A 27,466-nucleotide genomic window follows, 5' to 3' on the forward strand; every position below is an offset into this window, starting at 1 on the left:
TAAACAACACAAAGTCCAAATGGGACATACTTGTACTAAAAAAAAATTGTCTAAAATTAAAATTGACCTAGGTGTTCTCTTTATTAGCTAAATGAGGCAACCCTATCCTGGGATTAGGATGCCCCCAGAAGTTTGAAACCCATTCTTTTCCTCTCCACGTGTGGGTGAATGAGCATTCCATCACTGTTGTTCATTTTCCACTTCCCCTCCGCCTTTCTTGTTCCCCACCCTCAGCCTGGGGCAAAGACTTTAATATTATCTGCCATGGCTTCTCTTCTAGGTTATCCCATGTAGGGTGAAGAGGGGGCTAGACAAGGTCATTCAGCCCAATCTGACACAGAGATTCTGAGACACCATCCAGCAAATAAACTGACCAGAGGTTGGCTGAATTCAACCTACTGTCATAATAACTTGCCTTTCCCCAATTTGTCCAAGCACAAATTGCCAATAAGACTCTCAGACTAACTGCGCCCAAACTATTTTTAAGGCATCGTTTAGGCTTAGGTGAAATGGAAATTCTACTAGTTTTACACACTGATGGATTCCCAAAGAAACAAACAATTCAAGTCAGTAGTAAAGGATTAATTTTCTGTCCATCGGCTGGGAAGGAGTTGGGGATCTACCAGGCTGTCTTCAACACAGTGGTTTAGAAGATGAACTCATATTCAAGGTTAAAGAACTCACCCTTAGAGAACAAAAGCTCAAAATAAAAAAGGCTTTATTTTTAAGACAAAAAAATAGCACAAACACACATCCAAATGCAAGTGAATAACTTCACTGGGTTTTATAAAAGAGAAAGCTGCACTCAGGTGTCAATTATAACTGGAAACCTCAAAGAGAGGCCCCCTGCTTCTGGTGACATGGGTACAACATGTGCTAGTCCAAGAAGTCATTCTGTGGTGGCATCAATGTGGAAATGCATGACAAGAGTGAGGTGATACAAGGCAGAACTGCAGGTGGGTGAAAGCTTTAAGACCCTTTTCTCCACTCTAATATGCTCTCATTTTGCTTTGGGGAACTAAAGTAACCAGCAGGTCACCTTACAAAGAACTTTAATGTCTAAGAACACTTTCAAATACCTAAAAGAGATTCAAGGTTGTTACTAAAGTTATACAGGGAGGTCAGTGGGGGAAAATAGTTTGTGTTCTCAAAACCCAGATTTCACACAATATGAAAAGAAGACACTGATCTTAGTAAAGGCTGGTCTTTTTCATGATGCGCAGGAACTCCTGCTCATTGACTTCTCCATCTCCATCTCGATCAGCCTCATCGATCATCTCCTGTAGAACAATAAGGATTCAACTTAGATTCATTCATAAATGAATTAAAATGACTGAGCAATGGCTTTCATAAGGTTACATGAATAGACAGTTGTGGTCCACCCATTGCAAATGTGCTGCTTTTTAGAATAGCTTGGTTCCCAAAAAGTTATTTGAAAATCAAGCAATACTTTGTCATACATATCATCCAGAAGAGAGCCTGAAAATCATCCTGACTAGGGGGATTCTTAAAACCTAAAATAGGAGGTAAAATTTTACGTGTGCATTTTTCTGGGAGCAAGGCCCATAGGCTTGTCACACTATTAAAGGAGAAATTAAGTGGTCAAGAGAGGGACAAGAGAACACTAGTTTTCCTTCAAAGTGGGGCTCACATCAGAGAAAATGTTATTCAGAAAAGTCACACAGGGGCTCCAAGCAGGAGCTAAGCTCAAGTCCGATGCCTTACAAACCTGCAGCTCCTCATCAGTGAGGTTCTCACCCAACTCCTTGGCCACACGCTTTAGATTTTTGAATGATATCTTCCCAGTTTCATCATCATCGAAGAGCTTGAAAGCTTTCAGAATTTCTTCTTTGGTATCTTTCTCAGACTTAGCAAGTAAAACAGATAACACAGAAGCAGTTACTTATGCAGCAGCTCACCGGCACCTAACCCCTCTACGTGGTCTTGGTGATGGCTTTCATGACATAGGTCCTAGCTCACAGGAGATCAAACGTCATCCAGGGTAGAAGAGGACAAACTCAATGACATTATTATAAACAGGCTAAAAAGGAAATATAAAGGACTGACTTAAAATATTCTTTCTATACAAAGCAGAGAGAAACAGGAATAGAGGGTAGAGTTAAAGCTAGAGGAAATATAGTGCTTGAGCTGGCAGAAGAGGGGTCCTCTCGGTGGGGGAATGGGGGTGCAGGGAGGAAAGTGAGGGCTATTTAACTTGTTATGAGATAACAGAGTTACTGGGATCCCAAGTACTCCAAAAGAGGAAGAAAGGAAAATCCCCCAACAGCTCAAACTCCAGAAATTCCTGAAAGGTAGCGAAAGATACACAGAACCTCTCTAATAAGAGCAATTTCAGAACCCACCTTTAAGGTGGGACAGCTTTACTAGGTGGTTACAGAAGGTTAAGCTTCCTGATCACTTAAATTAGTACACAAAGAAAAATACAGGTATCATTAGATGATTTCAAAGCCACAGAATTATTAGAGTAGGAACAGACCTGTGACCTGAGACACACATGGAGTTACTTTTTACATGCTACTAAAGCGAAGATAAGCCTCACAAAAGGGGAGCTGGAAGGCCAACGAATGAGCAATGGCCCAATGGGAACATCAACATACATCCTGGGTGGAATGACACTCAGGGGAGTGAGGTGTATTGGTCAGGTGACACGTCTTTCTTGACCCCCTGGGCCCGTTAAAATGGTGACACCTGAGGGACTAGAGAATGGGTGCATTCAACCTTGAAAATGCTAAAAGACCAAATTCCCAGGGCAGTGAAAAGCTAGGCTGTTGAAGTAACCTGCCCTCAGGCTAAGGCTGCCCAGAATAACAAATGAGAGAGAGAAGAATTTTGACCTTTAAAGTATAGGCATTTCATCTTGTCAGGCACTGTAATATTGCTGGTGTTTATAGGTGTTACTGCTTGTGGTTATCATATTGAGAAATCAGTTGAGAAAAATAATCACAAAAGAGTGACAGCAGTAGTACTTTTACGACTTTACAGAGGGTAAAACACTTTTCCTGTGATTTGTGTGGCCTTGAAGAAAGCCAAGAGGAACCTAAGCATTCTAATTTTCAGTCATAAATACCATCCTTTATCAGCTGAACCCTCCAGTTTGTATTAACTTTTCTTCAGTGAAGACATTTTCATATCTAGATTCAAATTTGTTCACCATTATGGGTGGAAAATATGCTGATTATTCCAGCTAACTTACCATTTTCTGAGTCATCACAGTCAAAAAGTCACTAAAGTTCATTTTTCCTGTCCCTTCCTTATCAATTTCGCTTATCATTTTCTTGATCTCTTCTTTCTTGGGTTCAAAGCCCAGTGCTCTCATTGCCACCTACAGTGAAAACAGGATCATCTCAATATGCACATCTAAACCGTTAACAGGAACAAAAATGACAGCATTGAGAGTATTAAGCCAGCATCTGACACAATTTCATTAAAATGATTGGGAGGGGCGCCTGGGTGGCTCAGTCTGACTTTGGCTCAGGTCATGATCATAGTTCGTGAGTTTTGAGCCCTGCATTGGGCTCTTTGCTGACAGCTCAGAGCCTGGAGGCTGCTTCAGATTCTGTGTGTCTCTCTCTCTGCCCCTCCCCCACCCGCGCTCTGTTTCTCAAAAATAAATAAACATTAAAAAATTTTTTTTAATGATTGGGAAACACTAGAACATTATGCAGATTGATATTTGTGCTCCATTTTATTTAATAACACTTGAGGTAAAAAAAAAAAGATAGGAAAACAGAACACAGTGCATCCTCCCCTGTTACTTCTTGCAGAGAGATGAGGAAAAAAGAGGTACAGTGGTGACAGGGAAACAAAAAGATGTAGAGGAAAGGCAAGGCTGGGGAGTTGGAATGTAAATGGCTTGCCTTAAGTTCCTTAACATCTATGGTTCCAGTTCCATCAGCATCAAAGAGATCAAAAGCTTCCCGGATTTCCTGTTTCTGCTCTTCAGTGAGCTCAGGCTTAGGACTCATCCTTTTTCGCTGGGCAGATGTTGCCATGCTTGCCTTCTTAAAGTTAGAGGCCTTTACACGTTTTACAAACACAGAAGCACAGTATTATGTAATATAATCTATATTTTACATAAAATAGTTACAGACAACAAATTATTTTAAAATTGTTTACACCAACCAATTCCGAAGCTTTGCTTAACAGAAAAGATAACAGGGTTTACTGGAAAGAACAGTGAATCCTTCCATGCACCTCTATCCCTCCCTCTTCTTTATTTACTACTGTTTCTAGAAGCAAGAAGACCCCTTGTTCGTCTGGACATCTCTGATTGAAAATCATCCTAAAAGAGATCTAGCCAAGGAGCTGACTGCATAAACGTACAGATAACCAGGTGACCTTGATTTTGGGGATCCTAATGATTATCTAGAAACGTCCTTACAACACCCACTCGCGGTACTCCGCTTCCCTCTATGCAGTCCGACTTTAAGAAGTAACCACGCTTCCAGATTTGGCCAAATATTACTAGGTTGCTAAAATGTATATTCTGCCAATATTAAACAATAAAACTCAATCCACTTGACACATCTGTCCCTCCTGCAAGGAGCTCAAAACATGTCCCGAATATCCCTGTACTTAAATTTCAGGATGCATGTTACCAATCAAACATAATAAATCTCCTCCCCAGTTCTATGGGTAAACTTTGGTAGAGCGAGGCGGCCAGGTCAGGATCTGAGAAGTCAGGGCCTGCAGGTAACGTCAGTTTTCTTTGTCCAGGGGCGGTCACCGAGGGGGCCAGCAGGGGAAGATCAGGGGAGCCTAAGGGATGGGTGGGCGCAGCGCAGACTGGGTGAAGGGGAGCAGCAGCGAATCACAGGCCCAGCTGGGCGGCAGGCGTCTCTACACTACGCTTCCGGGAAAGAACTCAGAGGAAGGAGGGGCACGCCAAAATCGAGAACGGCGCAGGAGAGCTGGCAGGGCCAGACGAAATCTTGGAAGGGCTCAGCCTCTGGGCGTCGGGCACCAAAGGACGGCCTGCACTCACCATTGCCGACCAACTCCGCCGCCCGTTGTTACGGCAACCGACGTATACACTGACTCGGCGCCTTTCCCACCGCCCCACGCGCGCGGCCCTGCTCCCCATTGGCGGCCCACTAGCCGCCGCCGCTTCCCATTGGCGCAGGGCTGTGGTGGGTGGGGCTAATCGGACAAAGGCCTGGCCCAGGGCCTGGGGGCTGTGCACTCACAGCTAAGACCTGGCCTCATTGGGCAGGATCACGTTGTGAGCGCCGATTGGCTGAACCAGCGCCAAACTAAGCCAATCCCGTTGGCGGAGGAGTCTCGGCAGATCCTCTGCTCACGCGGGCGTGGAGAAACCGGTGCCCGTCGGCGGCTGCAGGTCTTTGGGTGCTATCTGGGGGAGCGCTGAGGCTGACCAGGGGATCGCCTACGGACGGTAAGGGTTACGACCTCGCCCTGGGAGGCTGCCTTCTATCGGCTACAAGGCAGGAGGGCAAGGGGCTGGGTGAGGAGGTCTGGTCGGGAGGTTTCTGGTCTGGCCTAAGACAAAATTAGGGTCAGAAGGGCCAGAGAAGACCGTGACCTTGCGTGTTACAGCGGAGACTACACGAGGAGCAACTGAGACCCAGAGAAGTGAAGGGGAATGTTGCAGAGGTTTGGACGGCTGGGACTTAGAAACCGTGTCCCGCTGAGGCTATTTCTTCGAGAGTGTCCATTCTATAGCACTGCCTTCCCCCCCCACCCCACCCCCCCCCGCGCCCTGCCCGCAACTGATTTTAAAAGTGGATCACTTTGGTTCCCTCCTGGCTAAAAGCAGCCAAGGAGATGAGGTGGGAGCCTGGGAACGGACTTTGAAGGAAGTGAAGGAGATATGAGCGAGCATGAGGGGAGAGGTCGTCAAAATAGACTTTTTTGATAGTCACTCAGGCGGATAGGGGGGAGCATTCCAGGCCCAGACATTGCCATGAGCAAAGTCACGGAGGACTTTGAAGTGTGAGGGGTGCTTGGAGAGTGTGGTTTTAGATTTTCTTTTATTTATTTTGTTTTTATCATGATAAGTGTAGTCTTTAATCCCCATCACCTATGTAACTCATCTCCCCACCTATTTCCCCTCTGGTAAGGATCAATTTGTTCTCTATAGTTGAGAGTCTGTTTCTTGGTTTGCCTCTCGTTTTCGCTTTCCTCATTTGTTTTGTTTCTTAAATTCCACATATGAGTGAAATCATATAGTATTTGTCATTCTCTGACTGACTTATTTCACTTAGCATTATACTCTGTAGCTCCATCCATGTCATTGCAAATGACAACATTTCTTTTTAATGGCTGAGTAACATTCCATTGTATATTTATACATCTTCCTTCTCAGTTCATCCATCCATCAAAATATGGGCTACTCCCAGATCTTGGCTATTGTAAATAGTGCTGCTATAAACATTGGTGTGCATGGATCCCTTTGAATTAGTATTTTTGTATCCTTTGGGTAATACCCATTAGTGCAATTACTGGATCATTTTTAATTTTTTGAGGAACCTCCATAGTGTTTTCTAGAGGCGCTGCACCAGTTTACATTCCCACCAACAGTGCAAGAGGGTTCCCCTTTCTCTGCATCCTTGCCAACATATGTTGTTTCCTGAGTTGTTAATTTGAACCACTCTGAATGGTGTGAGGTGGTATCTCAGTGTGGTTTTGATTTTTATTTCCCTGATGATGAGCGATGTTGAGCATCTTTTAGTGTGTCTGTTGGCCATCTAGAGGTCTTCTTTGGAGAAATGTCTATTCATGTCTTCTGCCCATTTTTTAATTAGATTATTTGTTTTGGGGGTATTGAGTTGTATCAGTTCTTTATAAATTTGGATACTAACCCGTTTTCAGATATGTCATATGCAAATATATTCTCCCATTCAATAGGTTACCTTTCAGTTTTATTGATTGTTTCCTTCGCTGGGCAGAAGCTTTTTATTTTGATGTAGTCCCAATAGTTTATTTTTGCTTTTATTTCCCTTGCTTCAAGACACACATCCAGAAAAAAAAGTTGCTACAGCCAACATCAGAGAGATTACTGCCTGTGCTCTCTTCAAGGATTTTTAGGGTTTCAGGTCTCACATCTAGGTCTTTAATCCAAATTTTGAATTTATTTTTTTGTATAGTGTAAGAAAATGGTCAAGTTTCATTCTTTTGCATGTGGTTGTCCAGCTTTCCCAACATCATTTGTTGAAGAGACCATCTTTTTCCCATTGCATGTTCTTTCCTGCTTTGTCAAAGATTAATTGACCATATAGTTGTGGGCTTATTTCTAGCTTTTCTATTCTGTTCTATTGATCTATGTGACTATTTTTATACCAGTACCGTACTGTTTTAATTGCTACGCTTTGTAATATAACTTGAAATCTGGAATTGTGATATCTCCTGTTTTGTTTTTATTTTTCAAGATTGCTTTGGCGAATCAAGGTCTTTTGTGATTCCATAAATATTTTAGAATTGTTCCAGTTCTGTGAAAAATGCTGCTGGTACTTTTCATAGGGGTTGCAGTAAATATGTAGATTGCTTTGGGTAGTATGGACATTTTTAAAATATTTGTTCTTCCAACTCATAAGCATGGGATGCCTTTCCATTTCTTTGCCTTATCTTGGATTTCTTTCATCATTGTTTTATAGTTTTCAGAGTACAGGTCGTCGACCTCGTTGGTTAAGTATATTCCTAAATATTCTGTCGTTTTTGGTGCGGTTGTAAATGGAATTGTTTCCTTAATTTCACTTTCTGCTGCTTTATTATTAGTGTATAGGAATGTAACAGATTTCTGTACATTGATCCTGTATTTTGCGACATTACTTAGTTCATTTATCAGTTCCAGTAGTTTCTTGGTGGAGTCTTTAGGGTTTTCTATATATGGTATTATGTCATCTACAAATAGAGTTTTACTTCTTCCTTACCAGTGTGGATGCCTTTTATTTCTTTATGTTGTCTGATTGCTGTGGCTAGGACTTCCAGTACTATGTTGAATAAAGTGGCAAGAGTAGACAACAACATTGTCCCGTTCTTGATCTTAGCGGAAAAGCTTTCAGTTTTTCACCGTTGAGTATGATGTTGGCTGTGGGTTTTCCATACAAGGCCTTTACTGTGTTGAGGTATGTTCCCTCTAGACCTACTTTGTTGACGGTTTTTATCATGAATGAATGTTGTATTTTGCCAAATGCTTTTCTGCATCTAGTGAAATGATTATATGGTTCTTATCCTTTCTCTTATTGATGTGATATATTACATTGATTGATTTGTGAATATGGAACCAGCCTTGCATCCCAGGAATAAATCCCACTTGACTGTGGTGAATGATTTTTTTGAACGTATGGTTAGATTTGGTTTGCTAATATGTTGAGGATTTTTGCATCTGTATTCTTGAGAGATATTGGCCTGTGGTTCTCTTTTTTTTTGTGGTGTCTTTATCTGGTTTGGTATCAGGGTGACACTGACTCATAGAATGAATTTAGGAGTTTTCTTTCTTGTATTTTTTGGAATAGTTTGAGAAGAATAGGTATTAACTCTTCTTAAAATGTTTGGTAGAATTTGTGGAGCCATCTAGTGCTGGAGTTTTCTTTTTTGGGAGTTTTTTGATGACTGCTTCAATTTCTTTGCTGGTAATTCATCTGTTCAATTTTCTATTTCTTCCTGCTTTAGTTTTGGTAGGTTTTATGTTTCTAGGAATGTATCCATTTCTTCTAAGTTGTCCAATTTGTTGGCATATAAGTTTTCATAATATTCTGTTACAATTTTTTGTATTTCTCTGGTGTTGGTTGTTATTTCTCCTCTTTCATTAGTTATTTTGTTTAGTTGAGTCCTCTCTCTCTGTCTTTTTTGATGATTCTTGCTAGAGGTTTACCAATTTTGTTGATCTTTTCAAAGAAGCAGCTCCTGGTTTCATGCGTGCTTGGAGAATTACAAGGGTGTGTGTGCAAGGGTATGGGCTGAAGCATTGGAGCTGGAGGTCCAGGATCTGCCCCCCACAGCTAGCCTAGTGTAAGAGGGCTCTCAGTCCTTACATGCTTCCCCTCTGGGCATTGGGGCATTATTTAGGGAGGCAGGGCATAGAGCATAAGCTTCTTAGGCTGAGAAAGGCATGAGATATATTAGCATCTATTAAATGAACGTCTTTGCTGACCTTCTACCCTTTTTTCCCTTCCTTTTTCAGCATGAACCAGGTCCAAAACCATTCAGTCATATTTGACTCTTTTCCTGTCCCCTCCGCATTAACCAGCCTCTAGGTTCTATCCGTTCTCCCACTTAAAGGCCATTCCTTTTCTCTTTTCCAATTCAGGCCTTTGTCAGCAGTCTCCCAACTCCTACCAGCCAGAATTCTCACCGTGGTCTGCAGGGCCTGGCATAGCATGCCCTTTCCTTTCTCCAGGCTCATTCCAGCTGGGACACTAGGTTCCTTGTTGGGCCTCAAACACACAGGCACAATCCTCAGAACTTTGGCTCCCGCTGGCCCTTCTGCCCGCTTGCTCCACTTCTTTCCCTCCTCCAGGTCTTTGCTCCACTATCACCTTCTTTCTTAGTGAGCCACCCTAAGCACCCTATTTGTTTAGCACTGCAGCCCCCAGCATGCTTGAGCCCCATATCTTGCTCTACTGTTTTCTCCTGGTACTTGCTTATTTTGTTCGTTATTGTCCACCCACTAGAAGGTAAGCTCTATGAGGGTAGGCATCTTTGTTTTGTTCACTGCTGGTACTCCAGTACCCGGAACAGTGAAGGGCACATATTAGGTACTCAGTAAAACTTGTTTGAATGACTGGTGAATAATGTCCCTGTGCCTGCTTCGCACCTGCCTAGTCTACCTGCTCTGCCAGGTTTGTCTTCCTGGTGAACACTCTGGTCAGGTCATCCCCCCTGCTCTTAAACCTTCAGAGGCTTCCCATGACTACAGAGTAAAGTCCAGACCCAACCTGGCATCTGAGCCCCCTGCCCAGTTTTGCCTCTGCTGGTCCTTATATGCCTTGTCTTCCATACCCTACTTCCCAGTCTGCAGGGTGACAGCCTGGCAGAGTAGAAAGAACAGCCACAAAGTTCTGCCTTGGCTGTGTAAAATCTGTGTGGTGCAAGTCACTCGATCTCTGTGCCTGAGTTTTTCTTTTGTTGAATGAGACCTAACTGGGTGCTTTAGGGATCTTAATGGTGTAATATACTTAGATGTAAAAAGACCTGGCATTTGGCAGTTTTTCGAGCAATGTTATTTCTTTTCTCTGATTTGCTCTTGTCATCTCCCCTACCCTGCATGCCCAAAACTTTAGACTTGGGTAAAATCCCTTCTCCGCACTGCAGCCAGAGTGATCCTTCTGATCTTAACACTCACCCTGCTTACAACTTCCCAGGGCTTCTCCCTCTCCTCTTAGTGTAACCTTAACCTGACACACAGTCCTTTCATATTCTCAACTTTGCTCCCAATCTTGCTTCATACTCACTGTGACACAACTTGTCACAGTTGCCAGAACATGCTGGCTCTGTGCTATCACCTGTCCTTCCCACCCCTGGCCATGGAAAGGCTTTTAGGACACCCACCCCTGTTTGACTCACTCCTCCATGGCCTTGAGAACTTGGCTCAGGGATCGCCTTCTTGGGCCAGCCTCCCCGTTCTGGGTTTACCTTCATGAGAACTCAGAAGCATTCCACAACTGTCCACTAAGTCTGTCTCTCACACTAGATCGTGGGCTCCCTGGAGGTTGGTGCTGTGTCTTAACGCGGGTTCTGCCTGGCAGTGGCCGGCATTGGGTGAGTGAGCCAAAACCTGGGTGATTGCTCTTTTACAAGTTGTAGCTCCACTTTTATCCCCGAGCCTTGTTTGAGCCCCATAGCAGCTCTGAGGTCAGCAGGGAGGATCACTGCTCTACAGAAGAGACCTCTGGGAGCAGCTGCAGGAGAACAATACAACCCCTGCTCTGTTCCAGGCTCTTTGCTGGCCCTCAGGGGGCTCACAACCAAGTAGGAAAAAAAAGGTATAATTGAGTGTGCTGAGTATTAGAACGGGAGCAGACAAGGAAGGAGCTGACTGTCCCCAGGGAGGGAGAGGAGGTTCACAGTAGTGACAGTTGAGCTAGGCCTTGAAGGATAAGGAGGAACTCACCAAGGAGAGGGAAGGTATTCTAGGTGGAGGGGATAGCATAAGCTCAAGCTCGCAGGCATGCTGATGGGTTTCTCGGGGGCCACTACAAATCCAAAGCCAGGGTCTTTCTGTGTCCTAAAAATAGACAATCAGAGAGACGAATGACTAACAGAAACAACCAGACGCCTCAGGTCTATGAAAGGACAAGGTTTGGCTGATTGAGTCCTTTGGGGAAGTGTGTTTTGCCTTGACTCCTGTTTGCAGTTTTCTTGCATACACAGACATTGTCTGTCCACAGACTAGACCGGTGAGCTTGTGGTAGCTACATCTTACCTTCCTGCACTGACTCCATGGAAGACAGCAGGCCGGGCCCCGACTACCCCCACACATCCTAACACACCCCTCTGAATTGCTCTGCATTACCCCTTTACAAAGAAGCTGATCTCCCATGTTTTCAAAGGAGGGAATACTTTTTCTTTCTATCTGGTTTGAGGTGGACAGACTGTCCCTTCCTTTTGCCTCCAGGACTTAGTTTTTGGGGACTTTCCCCAGCAAGAAGATTAGGCTCACTTGCTTGTCTTCTTATATAATCCTGTCAGCAGCCTTTCTCCCCTTGCCCAGAAGTTGAGCAAGGCACTTAGATTTCACCAGTAGAAGGTGGATCTCTTCCTAGTTTGTTTTTTTTAGTTCAAAGCTTTGTCTCAGTATGAATATACTGGTTTTTAATGGATTCAAAGAACTAACATTTTACAGGAGAAAGACTTGAGGCTTCTGATGTGTGAACCTTAACAATCCCAGCCCCCTGAATGTTGCTCTTTAGGGTCTTATTTTCCCATTCAGAGCTATTCTGAGCCCACTTTTAAGAGTACGGTCAGTGGCATTCATTTCACATTGTTGTGCAACCATCCCCACCATCCATCGCCAGAAGTCTGACTCTTGTAGAACTGAAACTCTACCTAGTAATCGCTAAGTCCCCAATTCCCCCTCCTCCCAGCCCCTGGCACCCACCATTGTTTCTACATATATGAGTTTGACTACTATACATATCTCATATAAAAAAGGATCATACGGTATTTGTGCCTGGCTGATTTCATTTAGCATAATATATTATGTGAAAAGTGAAGTTTTAAAATGTATTTTCCTGATAACTTCGATTATGATTTCAGAAACATGTTTCCGTAAAATGGCCCCATCAGACACAGAGGTTCATAATATCCATTTCAAGGCCATTTCATCCAACCACAAAATCATTTCCTACAAGAACGTGTGTGTGTGTGTGTGTGTGTGTGTGTGTGTGTGTGTGTGTGTGAGAGAGAGAGAGAGAGAGAGAGAGAGAGAGAGAGAGAGAGACTAGAGGTGTGGAATTGGATCGGAGCAGTCATGGTGTTTGAGACCCTGGTGTTGGCTGCCTGGCAGCCACCTTCTCACTGATAAGTGTTCTGTGAATCTAGCTTTTTGCACGCAGTTGGACTGTTTTCTTTGTCACAGATTTCACCATCTCCAGATGTTAGGAGATCCATGACTTAAGTAAATTGACCACTACCAAGAAAACAGATGTAAGACCAAATACATCTAACCCAAAATTGAATGCTTCTCTTTGTTTGTGAGTCAGTATTATGGGTGAATGAAGAGAGGAGCATATCCTAAGGGCTGTCACAAAAGCTTGTCTTATAAACTACTCGTCTGTTTGGTGTTACGGTTCTTCCATCAGCTGGTATGCTTCATTGTGTCTTGGTTGTGAAGTGCTCAGTCCCCACCATACTCTGACCACTTCCTGAAGGCTTCTGACAACCCCAGACAGAGTTCTTCCACACATAGTCAGGGTGGCTTTAATTTCACCACGAAGAGCTCTGTCTTCTATTATGCTGTTCCACTCCCAACACCCCCTGCCCTAGCATCATGGGGATGAGCACATAGTCCCTTTTATTCACGGGAAAACTCAGCTGCAGCAGAAAGACAGGACTGGAGTGGATTTACCTAGTTTGTCGTAGGGCTGGCACCAGAACCCAGCACTCCCTGGGTCTGTGCATTTTCCCACTGCACTCCCACAATGTAATGATCAACACAAGGAAAATCGAGAATAATTGAAATGTGTGAGTGCCATGGAAAAAGCTACAATGCCAAAGATGCTCCTTTTGTTGTAAATGACGAGAGAGGCCATTTAACTGGCTTCCCATTTTGCCTCTAATCCAAGAATGCAGTGAGTTATGGGCCCAGTTACACCTTTTCCTCAGAAAGAAGCCTGTCACAGGAATATTAAGCGGAGGGCTTCATTTAATAGCTACCACTGTGGTTCAGCTCTTTGTGGAAACTTGACAGGGGAATGGCATCCACACAAAAACACTAATGCCTAAAAAATGTTTCAGTTTATATTATATAAATGTCTGTCTCTAAATATGTCTTTATGAAGAGAAAACTTCATCGCAAACATAACGGTATTTGGAGCTGAAATGGAACGAGCATTTGGTGAGCCAATGAGAGACCAGGTCACACGGACACATTTGACAGAAGACATTCCAAATGTGAGTACTGACACACAAAAAAAGGTTAACCAAAACCAGATAAGGGGAAAGTCGAGCACATATATACCAGGAAGCCACTGATATTACCTGTGGATTAAAAATTGTATTTGGTACATTTATCAAATCAATTAATGTTGAGTTTATACACATACACACACATATATACATATATATTCAAGGTTTCAGTTACTTATTGCTATGTAACAGTGTTAGAACATAGTGGTTTAAAACAACACCATACCCATTTCTTGTTCTTGATTCTGTGATTCAGGCTGGCCCCACTTGGGAGTCCTTGGCTGGTTTCCTCTGGGTTTACCCACCCACCTGCAGTCAAGGGGACCCCCCCCCCCGAGGTGTGAGTTCCAAGCGGCCTCACTCACATCCCTGGCAGTAACTGCTGGCATTGGCTGGGTGCCTCAGTTTGCCTTCACGTGGCCTTCAACAGGGTAGACTAGGCTTTTGGTTGGAATGGCAGAAGGCTTCCCTAGCAACCACACTGGCAGTAGCAAGGACTCCTAAGCTCTAGCATTGCAAGTATCAGAAAGGACTTTAAGGAATTGTCAGGGCTCCTGGAGGTTCTTCATGTAGGTCTGCATAGGTTTGGTTTGATTCATTTTTAATGAATGCTAATGTTTCAGAAATGAAATCACGTCAAGATAAAATGTGTTTATATCAAATGTTAATAAATTAAAGATGCCCAGGAGTTTCCCCACTAGATCACACTTGTCTTGGTGGGTAGCTCAGAATAAAGCCTCCTCTGTGCCTCTATAATAGAAGGTTAATGTGAGATTCTAATGTTCAGATGAACCATCAGAGTCCCTTGCCATCTGGTTCCTTGTTTGTATAAATTGGGATTTTACTGATACTCAGCAACCCAAAAAAATTACATTTCAATGGTTGTGTCATGGTGTTCTTTCTCACTGGTTGCCTTTATAAGAAGTATAAGTTAAAAATTTAAAAAGAACACTTTCATCTTACCTTATATATATGTTCTGTGTAAGACTTCTCTGAAAAGAGGCCCACTGCTAGAGACAAAGGAAAACAGAACAGGTTAAAAGAAACCCAGGGGCCTAGATCATTCTCTTACCTCAAGGTCATATTGCAATTAAAATCATTTAGATGGCTTTCTTTTCTGTTCTTAAAACTCTCTCCAAGATGTTGATTTTATAACTTCTCTCAGTAACCCATTCTTGAGTCTCATTACCTGTTTACAGTCCAGAGTTTTATTCTTGTTAGTACATGTTCCTTCTTGTCCACTGTGCCCACTTCCTCTGCATCATCTTTCATGGCCATAAAACGTAAGTGGTTATTTCATATGATCTCTAACCATGTGGTATTATAGGTGTGATTAAAGACGTTGGCCCATCACACACCTGACTTTTCTGGGGTAAATGTCAGTTCAGTTCTCATCACTACAGAACTCTCTGTGGAATAGCCATTGGCCCACTTGTTCCAAGCAATATTGGTGCCACATTTCAAAATAATAATAATGATTTAAAAAAAAAAAAAAGCGGGGGCGCCTGGGTGGCTCAGTCTTGATTCTGGCTCAGGTCATGATCTCGTGGTTCATGGGTTCAAGCCCCACATTAGGCCCTGCACTGACAGTGCAGAGCTTGCTTGGGATTGTGTCTCTCCCTCTCTCTGCTCCTTCCCCACTCATGCTCGTGCTCTCTCTCTCTCTCAATATAAATAAACTTTAAAAAATAAATAAATAAAATCATGAAAGGAAATTGCACTGGACATAGTAGAAAGGTTATTTGATTTTTTAAAATAATTAGACCATCAAACTATGAAACAATTATAACTAGAGATGCTAGATAACAAGAGAATCTGAAATCCTTTGGAATACTGTCAAAACATGTCTAGTTTGAACCTCTTTGAACTAAGGCAAGCTTTTAGCAAACCAAGAAAAATCAGTTTGGGGAGCAGGGAGGCTCAGAGTTATTCTAAAAAACCTACATTTACCTGTACAGCTGACTTGAGGGAAGGAGAAGGTATAGCCAAAATGAGGATCAAATGGGATTTGTGTATTTAATTTGCCTGTGTCCTGGGAATATCTTAGAAATTCCAGTCAAGGTACAAATTATTTAGCATGGTGTGATTACACGTATATGAGAGTAATCAAACAAAACCTAGACAAAAATGGGTTGAAGAGATCATTTTGTTGGGGATGGGGTGCGGTGTGGAATAGTGAAGCTGATTACATCAGTAGGTTACACGTGCCTGAACAAATGATGCTTAAGCTCCAGAGCCATCTCTGGGTGGCCCAGTGGACTCCAGTAAAAATGCCAGTCCATGGGATACTAGGTTGGGAGGGGCGAGTCTGTAGTAGGAGCCCTGACACCTCTGAAGTCTCCTGCATAACTCAATTGTATAGATATTTAAGGGATAAATAGAGGGGTTGTTTGTTTGTTTTCTAATCAGGATCAGAATTTCTTTAATATCTTTAGTTTCCACACTCCCAACTTTGATTTACTGTACATGAGCTTAGGGAAAATGGGTGTTTGTCATTTTCAGGAAGCCCAGATACAGTTTTAGAAAGACCCCAGGGAGGATGGATATCACTGGTCCTCCTTTGGAGACTGTTGGGGCCAGCTTAATCAGTGTGCAACAGACAGTTTTATTCTCCCTGGCATCAGAATATTGAAGTATCTGCATCTGGTGCTCTGTCCTTCCATTATCCCCAGTTGTCAGATTTGGAATTTAGCCCAGAAAGTGCACGTGTTGCAGAAGGTGAAATGTAAGCACCATAGCTCTTCCCTGATTCGTCGGTTTGCTCAGAGCTCAGAGAAGGGAAAGCAAAGCCGAGGGCCTGGCTGATTAACAGTTTACTGATCCTCCCTGCAACCCCTCCAGGAGATCCCATCAGACAGCAATAGTCTTGGATATACTAAGGTGGGAAGGGATTAGGTGACAAATCCAAAGTCACACAGCACAGCCCTGTAATGGTCAGTTTGAGGAAAAGAGGCTGACTTTCTCCTGCGAGCATAGACACTTTGCTTTCTTCTTACTGATATTTTAAGTCGACATTGTCAGTTGAGTGGGTGGCATGTTGTGTTGTGTTTTATTTTGTTTCTGTCTGTTCTAGAAGTGCCCAGGGCTCTGTTATTAGGAGCAAGAAGGTATGACTTTGGGATTTTTTGTATTGTCCAGTTTTGATCATACATAGTTTCATTTTTTCCAGAGGTGTTTCCTGCTCCTTTCGTTAAACACACAGCATGCGTGTATCAGATCATCCAATCCAGCCAAAGTCTATCTCAGTATCATTTGCTATCTCTCTTTCCTCCTTACTTATCTCTGGAGAGGAGGGTGCCACTGGCTATAGAACACCAGAATTATATAAAGCTTCCAACTTGACTCAAAAAGAATTTCAAACAAACAGATGGACTTGCTCATGAACATGTGAGTCAAAGTTCTTTATAGCTTCAAATTCTCATATACCCTCTGCCCATCCCTCTCTTTCTGCAGGCCAGTAAGTGCACAGTGATCGGAGGCTCTGGATTCCTGGGGCAGCACATGGTGGAGCAGTTGCTGGCAAGAGGCTACGCTGTCAATGTATTTGATATACGGCAAGGGTTTGACAATCCCCAGGTGCACTTCTTTCTGGGTGACCTCTGCAACCAACAGGTAATGGACCACCCAGCCTTGCCAGTTTTCCACAGGCCCCCAAAGGGAAACTACCAGGCTTACCCTGCTCAGAGGTCAGCCAAATTGTTTCAAAAAAATTTCTTTTGAAAAAATTTAAAGTTACATGAAAGAATTTAACACATACCCTCATTTCGTCAGTACAACTGCACTCTACCATGGTAGTGCAAAAGCAGCCATGGTCAGTACATAAAGGAATGGGTGCAACTGTGTGCCAATAAAACTTTATTTACAAAGTTGTCCACAGGCTATACTGTGCTGACTACTGTTCCAGAGTATTCAGTTGATCTTAGAACAACATGGGTCAGAGGCACCGACCCTCCGTGTACAACTTTTGACTCCCCAAAAGCTTAACTGCTAGTAGCCTACTGTTGACCTTACCGGTAATATAAACAGTCACTTAACACACATTTTGTATGTTGTATGTATTATATACAATATTCTTACAATAAAGTAAGCTACAAAAAAGGAAATGTTGTTAGGTAAACCATAAGGAGTAGGGCACATGGGTGGCTCAGTCACTTGAGCATCTGACTTTGGCTTAGCTCTTGATCTCACAGTTCGCAAGTTTGAACCCCACTTTGGGCTTGCTGCTGTCAGTGCAGAGCCCACTTTGGATCCTCTGTCCCCCTCTCTCTGCCCCTGTCCCTCTTGTGCTCTCTCAAAAATAAATAAGCATTAAAAAAAGAAAACCACAAGAAGAGAAAATACATTCATGGTCCTGTACTGTATTTACCTCAAAACCGCATATAAGTGGGCCCATGCAGTCCAAATCCGTGTTGTTCAAGGGTCACCTACGTACCCCAAAGTGCAGTCGCTGGTTTTCAGGGTTTTTTTATTGGTAAGTTTCACATTCCATAAACTTCATATTTTTAAAGTGTACAATTCAGTGGTTGTGTAGTCAAAAAGTTGTGTGACCATCACCTTGGTCTCATTCCAGAACATTTTCATCATCCCAGCAGAAAATCCCAGGCCCATTAGCAGTTGTTCCCCTTTTGCTCTCCTGCCCTCCCAGCCCTTGGCAACCCACTCATCTCCTGTCTCTGTAGATGTGCCTGCTCTGGGCATTTCATATAAGTGGAATCATGCAATAATATATGTCCTTTTATGACTGGCTTCTTTTACTGAGCATGTTTGCAGGCTTTACTTGTGTCATAAAGGTATTAATATTTTGAGTTTTATTAGATGTTGCCAAATTGCTGAACAAAGCTGCTATATCAGTTTTCTGTTCACACCAGCAGTGTGGTTGGTAGGATCCGCATCGTTCTACGTCTTTGCCAACACTCAGTGTACTTAGACTTTTTGGTATTGCCATTCCAAAGAATGTGGAATGGTAGTTTGGTGAGGCTTAGAGTCATGTGCCCTCCCTATTCAGGAGGCCAGACTCTGTGCTCTTTGTTGATCCTCTGTGAAGTGCCTGTCAACAACCTTTGTCCATTTGTCTTTGGCTTACCTTGTTTCTCTTATGGATTTAGAATGCTCTATCACAGACAGCTTCCTTCAGCCTGTCCGTGGGCTCTTATTCTTGACTTTGGCGTCATTTGCCATAGTTGTTTTACTTTGAATTTTAAGGACACAGCTTCCCTCGCAGGCTGTCTTCTCTCCCATCCTGCCCACACCTCTGAGCCTGGAGATGGGGTAGAAGTCTTCCTTGTCATTGCCACTTCCTCACTGCCCTAAGATCCCTCTGGCTGTGCAGATGGTGCCAGCAGACTGTACATACCCCAGTGCCTTCCTTGGGACAGTCATCCACAGCCATGTGTTCCCTTTCCCAGGGGACTCCATCTTATTTCTTAGTGATTTTAGCTCCTGGCCGAGGTCAGCCTCATCATAACTGTCGATAAGTTCAGTAATCACACAAATGACCCTGCCAATACCCTCACCTCACCTCTCCTTGGCCTTCTGTCACTCAGCCTCTTGGCTTCCAGGCCTGTTGTCATCCCCCGCCCCAGAGCCTGTTACTGTTACTAAATGTGTCCTCAACATGATCTCACTTACAGGCCCCCCACCACCTCCTATCTTTCTAGTTCGTAACCTAATACCTTCACCTACCAATCCTTAAACCACACCCAGATTTCTGGCTCTTTTCCACTCTCCGTCACCCAGTTTGTGTCCTCACTGCCTTTGAGTCCAAGGCTGACTTACTCTCTTGCATAACACTTATCCCCCTTGCCTCTTTCTTCTTGTCTGTATCAGTCAGGGTTCTCCAGACAAACAACCACTAACGTGTGTGTGTATGTAGATAAAGAGGAAGAGGGAGAGAGAGATGGAGAAAGGGATAGAATAAGATTTAATTAAATAAATTGGCTCATGGGATTGTGGGGCTGGCAAGATTGAAATTTGCAGGGCAGGCCAGCTGGCTGGAAACTCATGCAGGAGCTGATGCTGCAGTCCTGAGGCAGAATTTCTTACAGAAACCTCAGGGTTTGCTCTTAAGGCCTTTCAAGTAATTGGATGAAGCCCACACAGAGTATGGAGGATAATCTCCTGTACTTAAAGTCAGCTGATTATAGATGTTAACCACAGTCATAAAATACCTTTATGGCAACACCTAGACAGGTATTTGATGGAATGATGGGACTGGAGCCTCACCAAGTGGACACATAAACTTCTACATCAGGTTATACTTCCTAGGTATAACCCCAGTCCTGGTTAAATCTGATTCTCCCTCCTCCCTTGGGGCCTCTGGGCACTGAACAGGGCCGAAGAAGAAAATACAAGGTTTTTTGCCTTGTTCTTCATGGCCATGGCCTTCAAGCTGGTCCCATGGTACCTCATGGCACCACATACACAGACGTGCCTGTGACCACATCCACGCTCTGCAGGTGCCTTATCTGTGCCAGCTGGAGCCCCTCTCTTCCTACCCAGTGATTCAGCTAGGGATTCTGGCCTTTCTCTCCTGCATCAGCAATTGATCCCTTTCTGCCCAATCATAGCCATCAGCACACAGACATATTGCAGGCTCACCCATCGTAAGAAAGCAAAACGCCCTGATGGGAGATCCCACTCCAGCCATTGCCCCACTTGTCTCTCTCGTGTCATAGGGGGAGCTCAAAGAACCATTTGCACTTGTCGCCTCTGATTGCTTCATTCCATTGTCTCTTACAAGTACTCCAGCTAGGTTGTCACCAACAGCCCCCTGTCACAGCCATCGGGGGCCTAGAGGAAACCAGATCCAGTGGCCAAGCCTAGGACACCCTACTTGCCCATTTCTCCTCTTGCCATTCTGTCTCATCTCTATAATTTCTTTTTTCTGGTTCTTGTTCTCCTTATCTCTATAGTTTCTAAATGTGGCAGGCTCCAGAGCTTATTGCTTAGATCTCTTTTCTGAGCACACTCAGTGTCCACGTGAATCCCCCCTCCCCTGGTTCACCGATGAAATACAGTCTAGGAGCTGATGAGCTCCCAGCTTGATATCTCCAGCCTGTAGCTCTCCTGGACTGTATCTGTCCAGCAGGCAGATATCTCTATTTAGATACATAACAGACATTTTAGACTTGCCATATCCAAAATTCAGCTCCTGGTTCCCTGCTACAGGCCCCCTCTCCCACTACAGCAAGCCTACTAAAGTCCTTTCCATCTCAATAAATGACCCACTCTGTCTTTCCAATTGCTTTGGCCAAACACAATACATTTACCTTTGATTCCTTTCTCTTGTACCCTTCATCACATTCATCATCAGATCTTTTTGACTGCACTCTCCGAATAGATCCCCAATTCACCAACTTCTTATTCCTTCATTTGTTACCATGCTTCTCGAAGCCACCACCCTTTTAATGCATAAATCAAATCTTGATACCCCTCTGTTCAGAAGTCTCCAGTGATCCAGTTATGTTTAGAGCAAACATGTAAGCCCTTATAGTCACCTATGAGGTCCTGCATGATTTGCCCTCACTACCTCTCTGGCCTAACCCTCTCTTGTATTACTCTGCTCATTGCTCTGCTCCAGGCATACTGGTGTCTTTACCACTCCTCAGACTCACCGAATTTCTGCCTCAGGACCTTTGTACTCACTGCTCTTTCTACCAGGAATGTTCTTTGTGAACCACCAACCTTGCTCCCTAAATTTAAGTCTCCGACCAACTTATTATGCTAAGCCACAAGCCACTCTAGATCTCCTTTACTCGGTATTATATTTCTGTATAACACTTGATACTAGCTGATATACTCTGTATCTACTTGTTTATCTGCCCACCATCCCTGGAGAAAGGAAGTTCCATGAAGGCAGGGATATTGTCTCTCTTGATCAATGCTGTGTACTCTCAAAGGAGATGAGACTCCTTAGCAAACTTCAGCTTCCTTCCAAACTGCCCTCTCAAGTCTCTACTACTCCTGTGATATGGTTGCTAGTCTTTTATTTACAAAGTTTTTTTTAAACACAAACTTAAAGCAAGACCCGCCAGCATGGTGTATTCTCCAACTACACTCAGCTACTCAGGCACCAGCAGGGAGAAGGAGAGAGTTGCATTTAACCAGGGCTGCAGTTTGCCAGACCAACTTGATAAAGACAGACATAAGCAAGGTCAAGATTGCAATGATGGATCAAGAAGTCCAAGCTAAAGAGGATGTGAAGAGGGTGAAGGGGTTTAAAATGGGTTTGAAAGTCACTACTTAGGTTTTGTGCCATATTCTTGAATTCGTTCATCAGTACTTCTTCTCTCCCATTTCTTTCTAGGTTCCTTCCTCTTCCTGAAATGTTTCCTTTAGCATCCTTCAGTGAATATTTGGGCAGAAAACTTTCTATGGCCCTTGTATGCTTGAAAATGTTGTTATGTCACCCTTTCTCATAAGTGCTTATTTGCTGGGGGTGGAATTGTAGGTTCATAACTATTCCTTCCAACACTCAATCTGATCATTCCTTTGGGGGTCAGCTGGGTTTTCCTCTCATGCCTTTTAGGATTTTCTTTTTTATCCTGTATACTCTATGGAAAACATGTCTAGGTCTGACTTTTCGTTTTGTATTTAAATCCTACTCAACACCTAGTGGGCCGTTGGACTCTGAGGATGGAATTCCGTCCTCATTTCTGGAAAATTCTTCAAATACTGACTCTACTTCCATTCTCTTTTCTTTCTGTAAACCTTACCAGACATACATGGAGGGAAGGTGGGCGTCCTTAATTATATTCTACATGTCTGTTAGTTTCTCCTTCATGTGTTCTTTCAAGTTCTGTCTTTGTAATATTTCATAGATTTCCTCTGTATCATATCCACTCACAGACAGTCTTGTTTCACCTATATCCCCACCCCACCCTCAGATTGTTTTGAAGCCAATCCTAAACACCATTATCATTTTTATTCCTGTAAGTATTTCAGTATTTGTCACTAAAAGATAAGGAGCCTTTTTAAAAACACAGTTCCATAACTACATCTAAAACATGGTGACAATTCCTTAAGTTCCAGCCTGTGTTTAAATACCCCTAAATGTCTCATAAGTGCTTTTAAATAGATTTCTTTCCAAGTAACGAACCAAGAAGATTTCTTTCCAAATAACGAACCAAGAAGATTTCTTTCCAAATAACGAACCAAGAAGATTTCTTTCCAAATAATGAACCAAGAAGGTTAAGATACTGAAGTTGATTGAGCTAGTTAAGTCTCTTATAAAAGTTCCCCTTCACATTTCATTTGTTGAATAACTGATATTTATTTAGAACTGTATTTATTGTCCTGTAGCATTTCCCATGGACTGGATTTTGCAGATTGCATTCCCATGGTTTTGTTTGACATGTCCCTCTGTTCTCTAGGGTTTCTAAACTGGTAGGTCTGGGACTGCACTGTCCAGTAAAGCAGATGTAGTACAGAAAAAGGGAATATACATAATTCATTAATAATTCTTATCTGGATTACATATTGAAATGATAGTATTTTGGATATATTAAATAAAATACATTATAATTATTTTCATCCATTTATTTTTACTTTTTTGATGTGAGTACTACAAAGTTTAAAGTCAGATCTCTGCCTTATATTTCTAGTGGACTAAGAGCTGGATCTGATTCTGGTTCAGTTTTTTCCTTTGGGGCACCAATAGCAATATGTACATCTAGTGCTCAGATTTTGATTTCTGTATGCTATTGCCCATAAAAGGACCAGGGTTCCTTGGGAATATAGCCTATTCAGGACTCTGAGCAGGGGTAATACAGTGAGCCTGAGACATTTTCTTAGGACAAAATTAAGAAAGTGCTCAAAACCTAATAAGAATATGTCAAAAGGACATAGGAACCTGGGGTGCCTGTGTGGTTCAGTCAGTGAAGTGTCCGACTCTTGACTTCGGCTCAGGTCATGATCTCACAGTTTTTTTGAGTTTGAGCCCTATGCCAGGCTCTGCTCTGGCAGGTTTGGAGCCTGCTCAGGATTCTCTCTCTCTGCCTCTCTTTGCCCATCCCATGTGCCCTCCCCACCATCTCTCTCTCTCTCTCTCTCTCTCTCTCTCTCTCTCTCTCTCTCGATATATGTGTGTATGTGTATATATATATATATATATATATATATATATCTTTCAATAAATAAATAAATAAATAAACTTTAAAAATTTTAAAAAAGAAGGACATGAACCAACTTGAAGAGCTTCCACTGGCCAAATTTGGGACATTTAAACCTCACAAAAGGTAATAGTAGTGAATAGTAATGCATTGAATAAAATAAGAATCCATATGTCCCTGAAAATGATAAAAAGAAAAATTAGGGGGCACCTGGGTGGCTTAGTCAGTTATGCTTCCAACTCTTGATTTTAGCTGAGATCACGATCTCACAGCTCGTGGGCTCGAGCCCTGTGTCGGGCTCTAGGCTGACAGCATGGAGCCTGCTTGGGATTCTCTCTCTCCCTCTTTCTCTCTGCCCCTCCCCTACTTGCTTCTCTCAAAATAAATAAATAAACTTTAAAAAAAAGAAAAACTAGTATAGAGGAGGGGGAACATCTACATTACAGAGGAATGCCAACTAATAAAAGTAAAACAAATGCTAGAATTAGGATTTTTACCATTTTGCAATAATGTGTTAATAAGTGTTCCAGGCAAGAATCATCACTGAATGTTCGAGATTGAAAGAGACAGAAGAGATATGAGGACTAAATACAATATGATCCATGATTGGATCCTGGATCCAAATATAAAAATGCCTTTAAAGGACATTACTGGGACAATGGGAGAAATTTGGATATAGTCTAATTATTGGATAAGAGTGTCCCATCCTGTTACATTTATTGTATGTGATCATTAGTGGTATTTAGGAGGATGTCTTTATTCTTAGAATATACCTAATGAAGAGTTTAGAGGCAAAGTGGCACAGTGTCTCAACTTACTCTTAAGTGGTTTCAAAAAAAAAAAAGATCTTGTGTGTGTGTACCTACAAAGAAAATTATGGCAAAATATTAATAATCAGTGGATCTAGGCACATAAACTCATGATTGTCTTTGTTTTAGTGATGTTCGTCCGTTGATCATTCCTAGATCTTATTGCTTAATGAAGGTTTTGTAAAATGGCGACATGCCATCATTCTCTCTTTCTTTCTTAATTCAATTCTTTGCACCTTATGCAGATTAAATGTTTGACTGTTTGTTTCCTTTATTAGTTTGTAGAAGGAATTCTTATTCTTACTGGTGATCAAATTGCCCCTTCTTTGGCCAGTGAGAGCCTCTTCAAGTTGACTCTTGAGTCCTTTTAACAGGACCCCAGGAGTCTTGACTAGCTAGCTTCCTTACTTTCTGGCTCAACAAGGTGTTCCTGACGCGTCTTATCTATTTCCTGCCCCAGATCTATAATCAGCCCTTGCTCTCAGGAGCTCTGGTTCCTTTTAGCAGTAAATTAAGCATACCTGTTTTTATTTCCTTTCAGCTCTTGCTGTTCCATATCTATTTTCACAGAAGGGACTACTCCTGTGTATTGGCTGTTTGCACTGCCTTTCATGTTGTGGGACTTTTTCATATTATTCATAATTTGTATCTATGAGCTGGTTTTCCCAGGAGTTTTACCATCAGGTGCCCTGAATTGTCACACACATGCATACATACCCCCCATGGTACACAGAGGCACAGATATTGCCTTTGTCTGGACCCCACAGGCTTCTTTCTCATGCCCTAAACCAGTTTTCCCTGGGGACCAGTCAATGGGGAGGGGCGATTGAAAGGACAACATGGTTTCTATCCTATGTACTTCTGTATTATTTGAATCTTTTACAATGAGATGTATTTCCATGTTAATTAGACTTATGAAAGGGCAAGACACCTACATGCCATAGATTGGAGAGTGGGAATGTGAGGAGGCTGTTTACTTGTCTAAAGCAGGAATAATTTCTTTGGTCTCTGTTTGCTTTTCTAGGATCTCTACCCAGCTCTGAAAGGTGTAAGCACGGTTTTCCACTGTGCATCACCCCCACCATCCAGTAACAACAAGGAACTCTTTTATAGAGTGAATTACATTGGCACCAAGAATGTCATTGAAACTTGCAAAGAGGCTGGGGTTCAGGTAAGGGGAAAGCTGGAGTGAGTGCTATCAGGAGCATGTCGTGGCCCCTTCTAAGTGTGTGGGAGCCAGGGTTCTTCTTGCTCTCTTCCTGGGTCTAGCCAGGCTTGCTTCCTAAAATATTGTGAAGATCCTAGAATCAACCCTAGGAGCTGCTGGGCCAATTTGAGCTATAATATTCTAACTGCATCTCAGTAGACCATCTGAGGATGCTAAGGCTTATCAGTCTCTGGTTAAAGAGCTGTAAAATGTCTATTGCTTATATTTTTTATTATGATGTCATAAAATTTACCATTTTATCCATTTTTTAATTTACAGTTCAGTGGCATCAAGTACATTCACATTGCTCTGCAAACATCCCCACAACCCATCTCTACTTTCATCTTCCCAAACTGAAACTCTATCCCCATTAAACAATAGCACCCCTCCCCCTCCTATCCAAGCCCTTGGCACCCACCATCCTACATTCTGTTTCCATGAATCTAGAGACCGCATAGAAGTGGACTTTATATCTAGCTTCTTTCACTCAGCATAAGGTCTTCTAGGTTCATCCATATTGTAGCCTGTATCAGAATGTCTTTTTTTTTTTTTAACCACTGAATAACATTCCGTTGTGTGGAGAGGCCACATTTTGTCTAGCCATTCATTCATCAGTGGACATCTGTTGCTTACATGTTTGACTATTGTGAATCATGCTGCTAGAGGTGTAGGTGTATAAATATCTGCTCCAGTCTCTGCTTTCAGTTCTTTTGGGTAAATACCCAGAAGTGGAATTCCTGGATCATACCCTAATTCTATGTTTAACCTTTTAAGGAACTGCCATACTATTTTCCAGACCTTGCTTACATTTTCAAAGAAAAATTAGCTGTTTACTTTTTACCAATAGAAACCTGTTATAATTCAGATCTGAGGGCATATGAATTTCCACCCTGTCATAGCTTGCTGCTTTGTTATAAATCCTGGTTCTCAGGATCATCACCCTTAATGGGCCACCCAGCATCATCAACTGACCCAGCAAGAACAAGTGGGTGCCTGGTGGCTCAGTCGGTTGAGCATCCGACTCTTGATTTAGGCTCAGGTCATGATCTCACGGTTCATGGGATCAAGACCCATGTCAGGCTCTGCACTGATAGCATGAAGCCTGCTTGGGAATCTCTCTCTCCCTCCTTTGTACCTCCCCAGCTCATGCACACAATCACTCCTGCTCTCTCTCTCTCTCTCTCTCTCTCTCAAAATAAAGAAACAAACACCAATAAATAAAAAAATAAATAAAACATTAAAAGAAAAGAACAAGTGGATAAGGAGCTCTTCAGAGGTCAGTGCCTGGAAAGGTTGGATCATAGTAATAGTGACCCCTTATACTTTGCAAATGATAAGACATTTTGCCCTGTAGTTGTCACCTGATTTGCTTCTCAGTAGGTAACCAGGAGCTACTAATGTCTCTTAATAGGTGAGGAACCAGATTTGGAAGGCTAAATGATATCTCTTTGCCAGTAATGAAAGAGGTGGGATTAAAATCACCCTCTGATGCCAAATCCCAGACTCCTTAGTCTATACCATGCTTGAGCTCTGTGAATTTCACTGCTGCTGTTTTTTTTTTTAATGGAATAAACAAATAAGAATAATATAGTACTCATATAATCATCACAGAGTATAAGTAACACTACTGGTGAAGTTGAAGCCCTGTGTGTTTCCATCCTCAATGCCATTGCTGTCCTTCCCCACCCATGGAGAATGACTGTCCTGAACTTGGGTTTATCATTGCTCTTTGC

General features: G+C 42.6%; 2 protein-coding genes across 4 annotated transcripts in view; one reads left to right on the plus strand and one right to left on the minus strand.

The window, feature by feature from the left end:
• Positions 1-701: 701 nt before the first annotated feature.
• On the minus strand, positions 702-5,088 carry CETN2 (centrin 2). Its single transcript, XM_007088978.3, has 5 exons — positions 5,006-5,088; positions 3,879-4,037; positions 3,215-3,343; positions 1,730-1,867; positions 702-1,280 (listed from the first exon to the last, which is right to left on the minus strand). Exons 1-5 carry the CDS (start codon positions 5,006-5,008, stop codon positions 1,191-1,193), a joined length of 519 nt encoding a protein of 172 aa, XP_007089040.2. The 5' UTR covers positions 5,009-5,088; the 3' UTR covers positions 702-1,190.
• A 128-nt stretch (positions 5,089-5,216) lies between these two features.
• NSDHL (NAD(P) dependent steroid dehydrogenase-like) overlaps positions 5,217-27,466 on the plus strand; it is a 29,340-nt gene continuing 7,090 nt past the window's right edge. Inside the window, exons 1-4 of one of the 3 annotated variants that reach the window (XM_015540587.2) lie at positions 5,217-5,416; positions 13,482-13,593; positions 17,062-17,220; positions 25,551-25,697. In XM_015540587.2, coding sequence (XP_015396073.2) covers positions 13,522-13,593; positions 17,062-17,220; positions 25,551-25,697 — 378 coding nt within the window. In that variant the 5' untranslated portion in view covers positions 5,217-5,416; positions 13,482-13,521. The remainder of the gene's footprint in view (positions 5,417-13,481; positions 13,594-17,061; positions 17,221-25,550; positions 25,698-27,466) is intronic. The other 2 variants (XM_007088973.3, XM_007088975.3) reach the window with 2 other exon arrangements.

The sequence above is a fragment of the Panthera tigris genome, chromosome X (genome assembly GCF_018350195.1).
Source record: "Panthera tigris isolate Pti1 chromosome X, P.tigris_Pti1_mat1.1, whole genome shotgun sequence".
NCBI classification, from domain to species: Eukaryota; Metazoa; Chordata; class Mammalia; order Carnivora; family Felidae; genus Panthera; species Panthera tigris.

What these genes read in the sequence shown, in the direction of transcription:
- CETN2 (XM_007088978.3), bottom strand. An exon ending in TAGATGTTAAGGAACTTAAG is followed by an intron (nt 3,344 to 3,878) that starts GCAAGCCATTTA and finishes TTTTCACTGTAG; the next exon opens with GTGGCAATGAGAGCACTGGG. An exon ending in CTGTGATGACTCAGAAAATG is followed by an intron (nt 1,868 to 3,214) that starts GTAAGTTAGCTG and finishes TTACTTGCTAAG; the next exon opens with TCTGAGAAAGATACCAAAGA.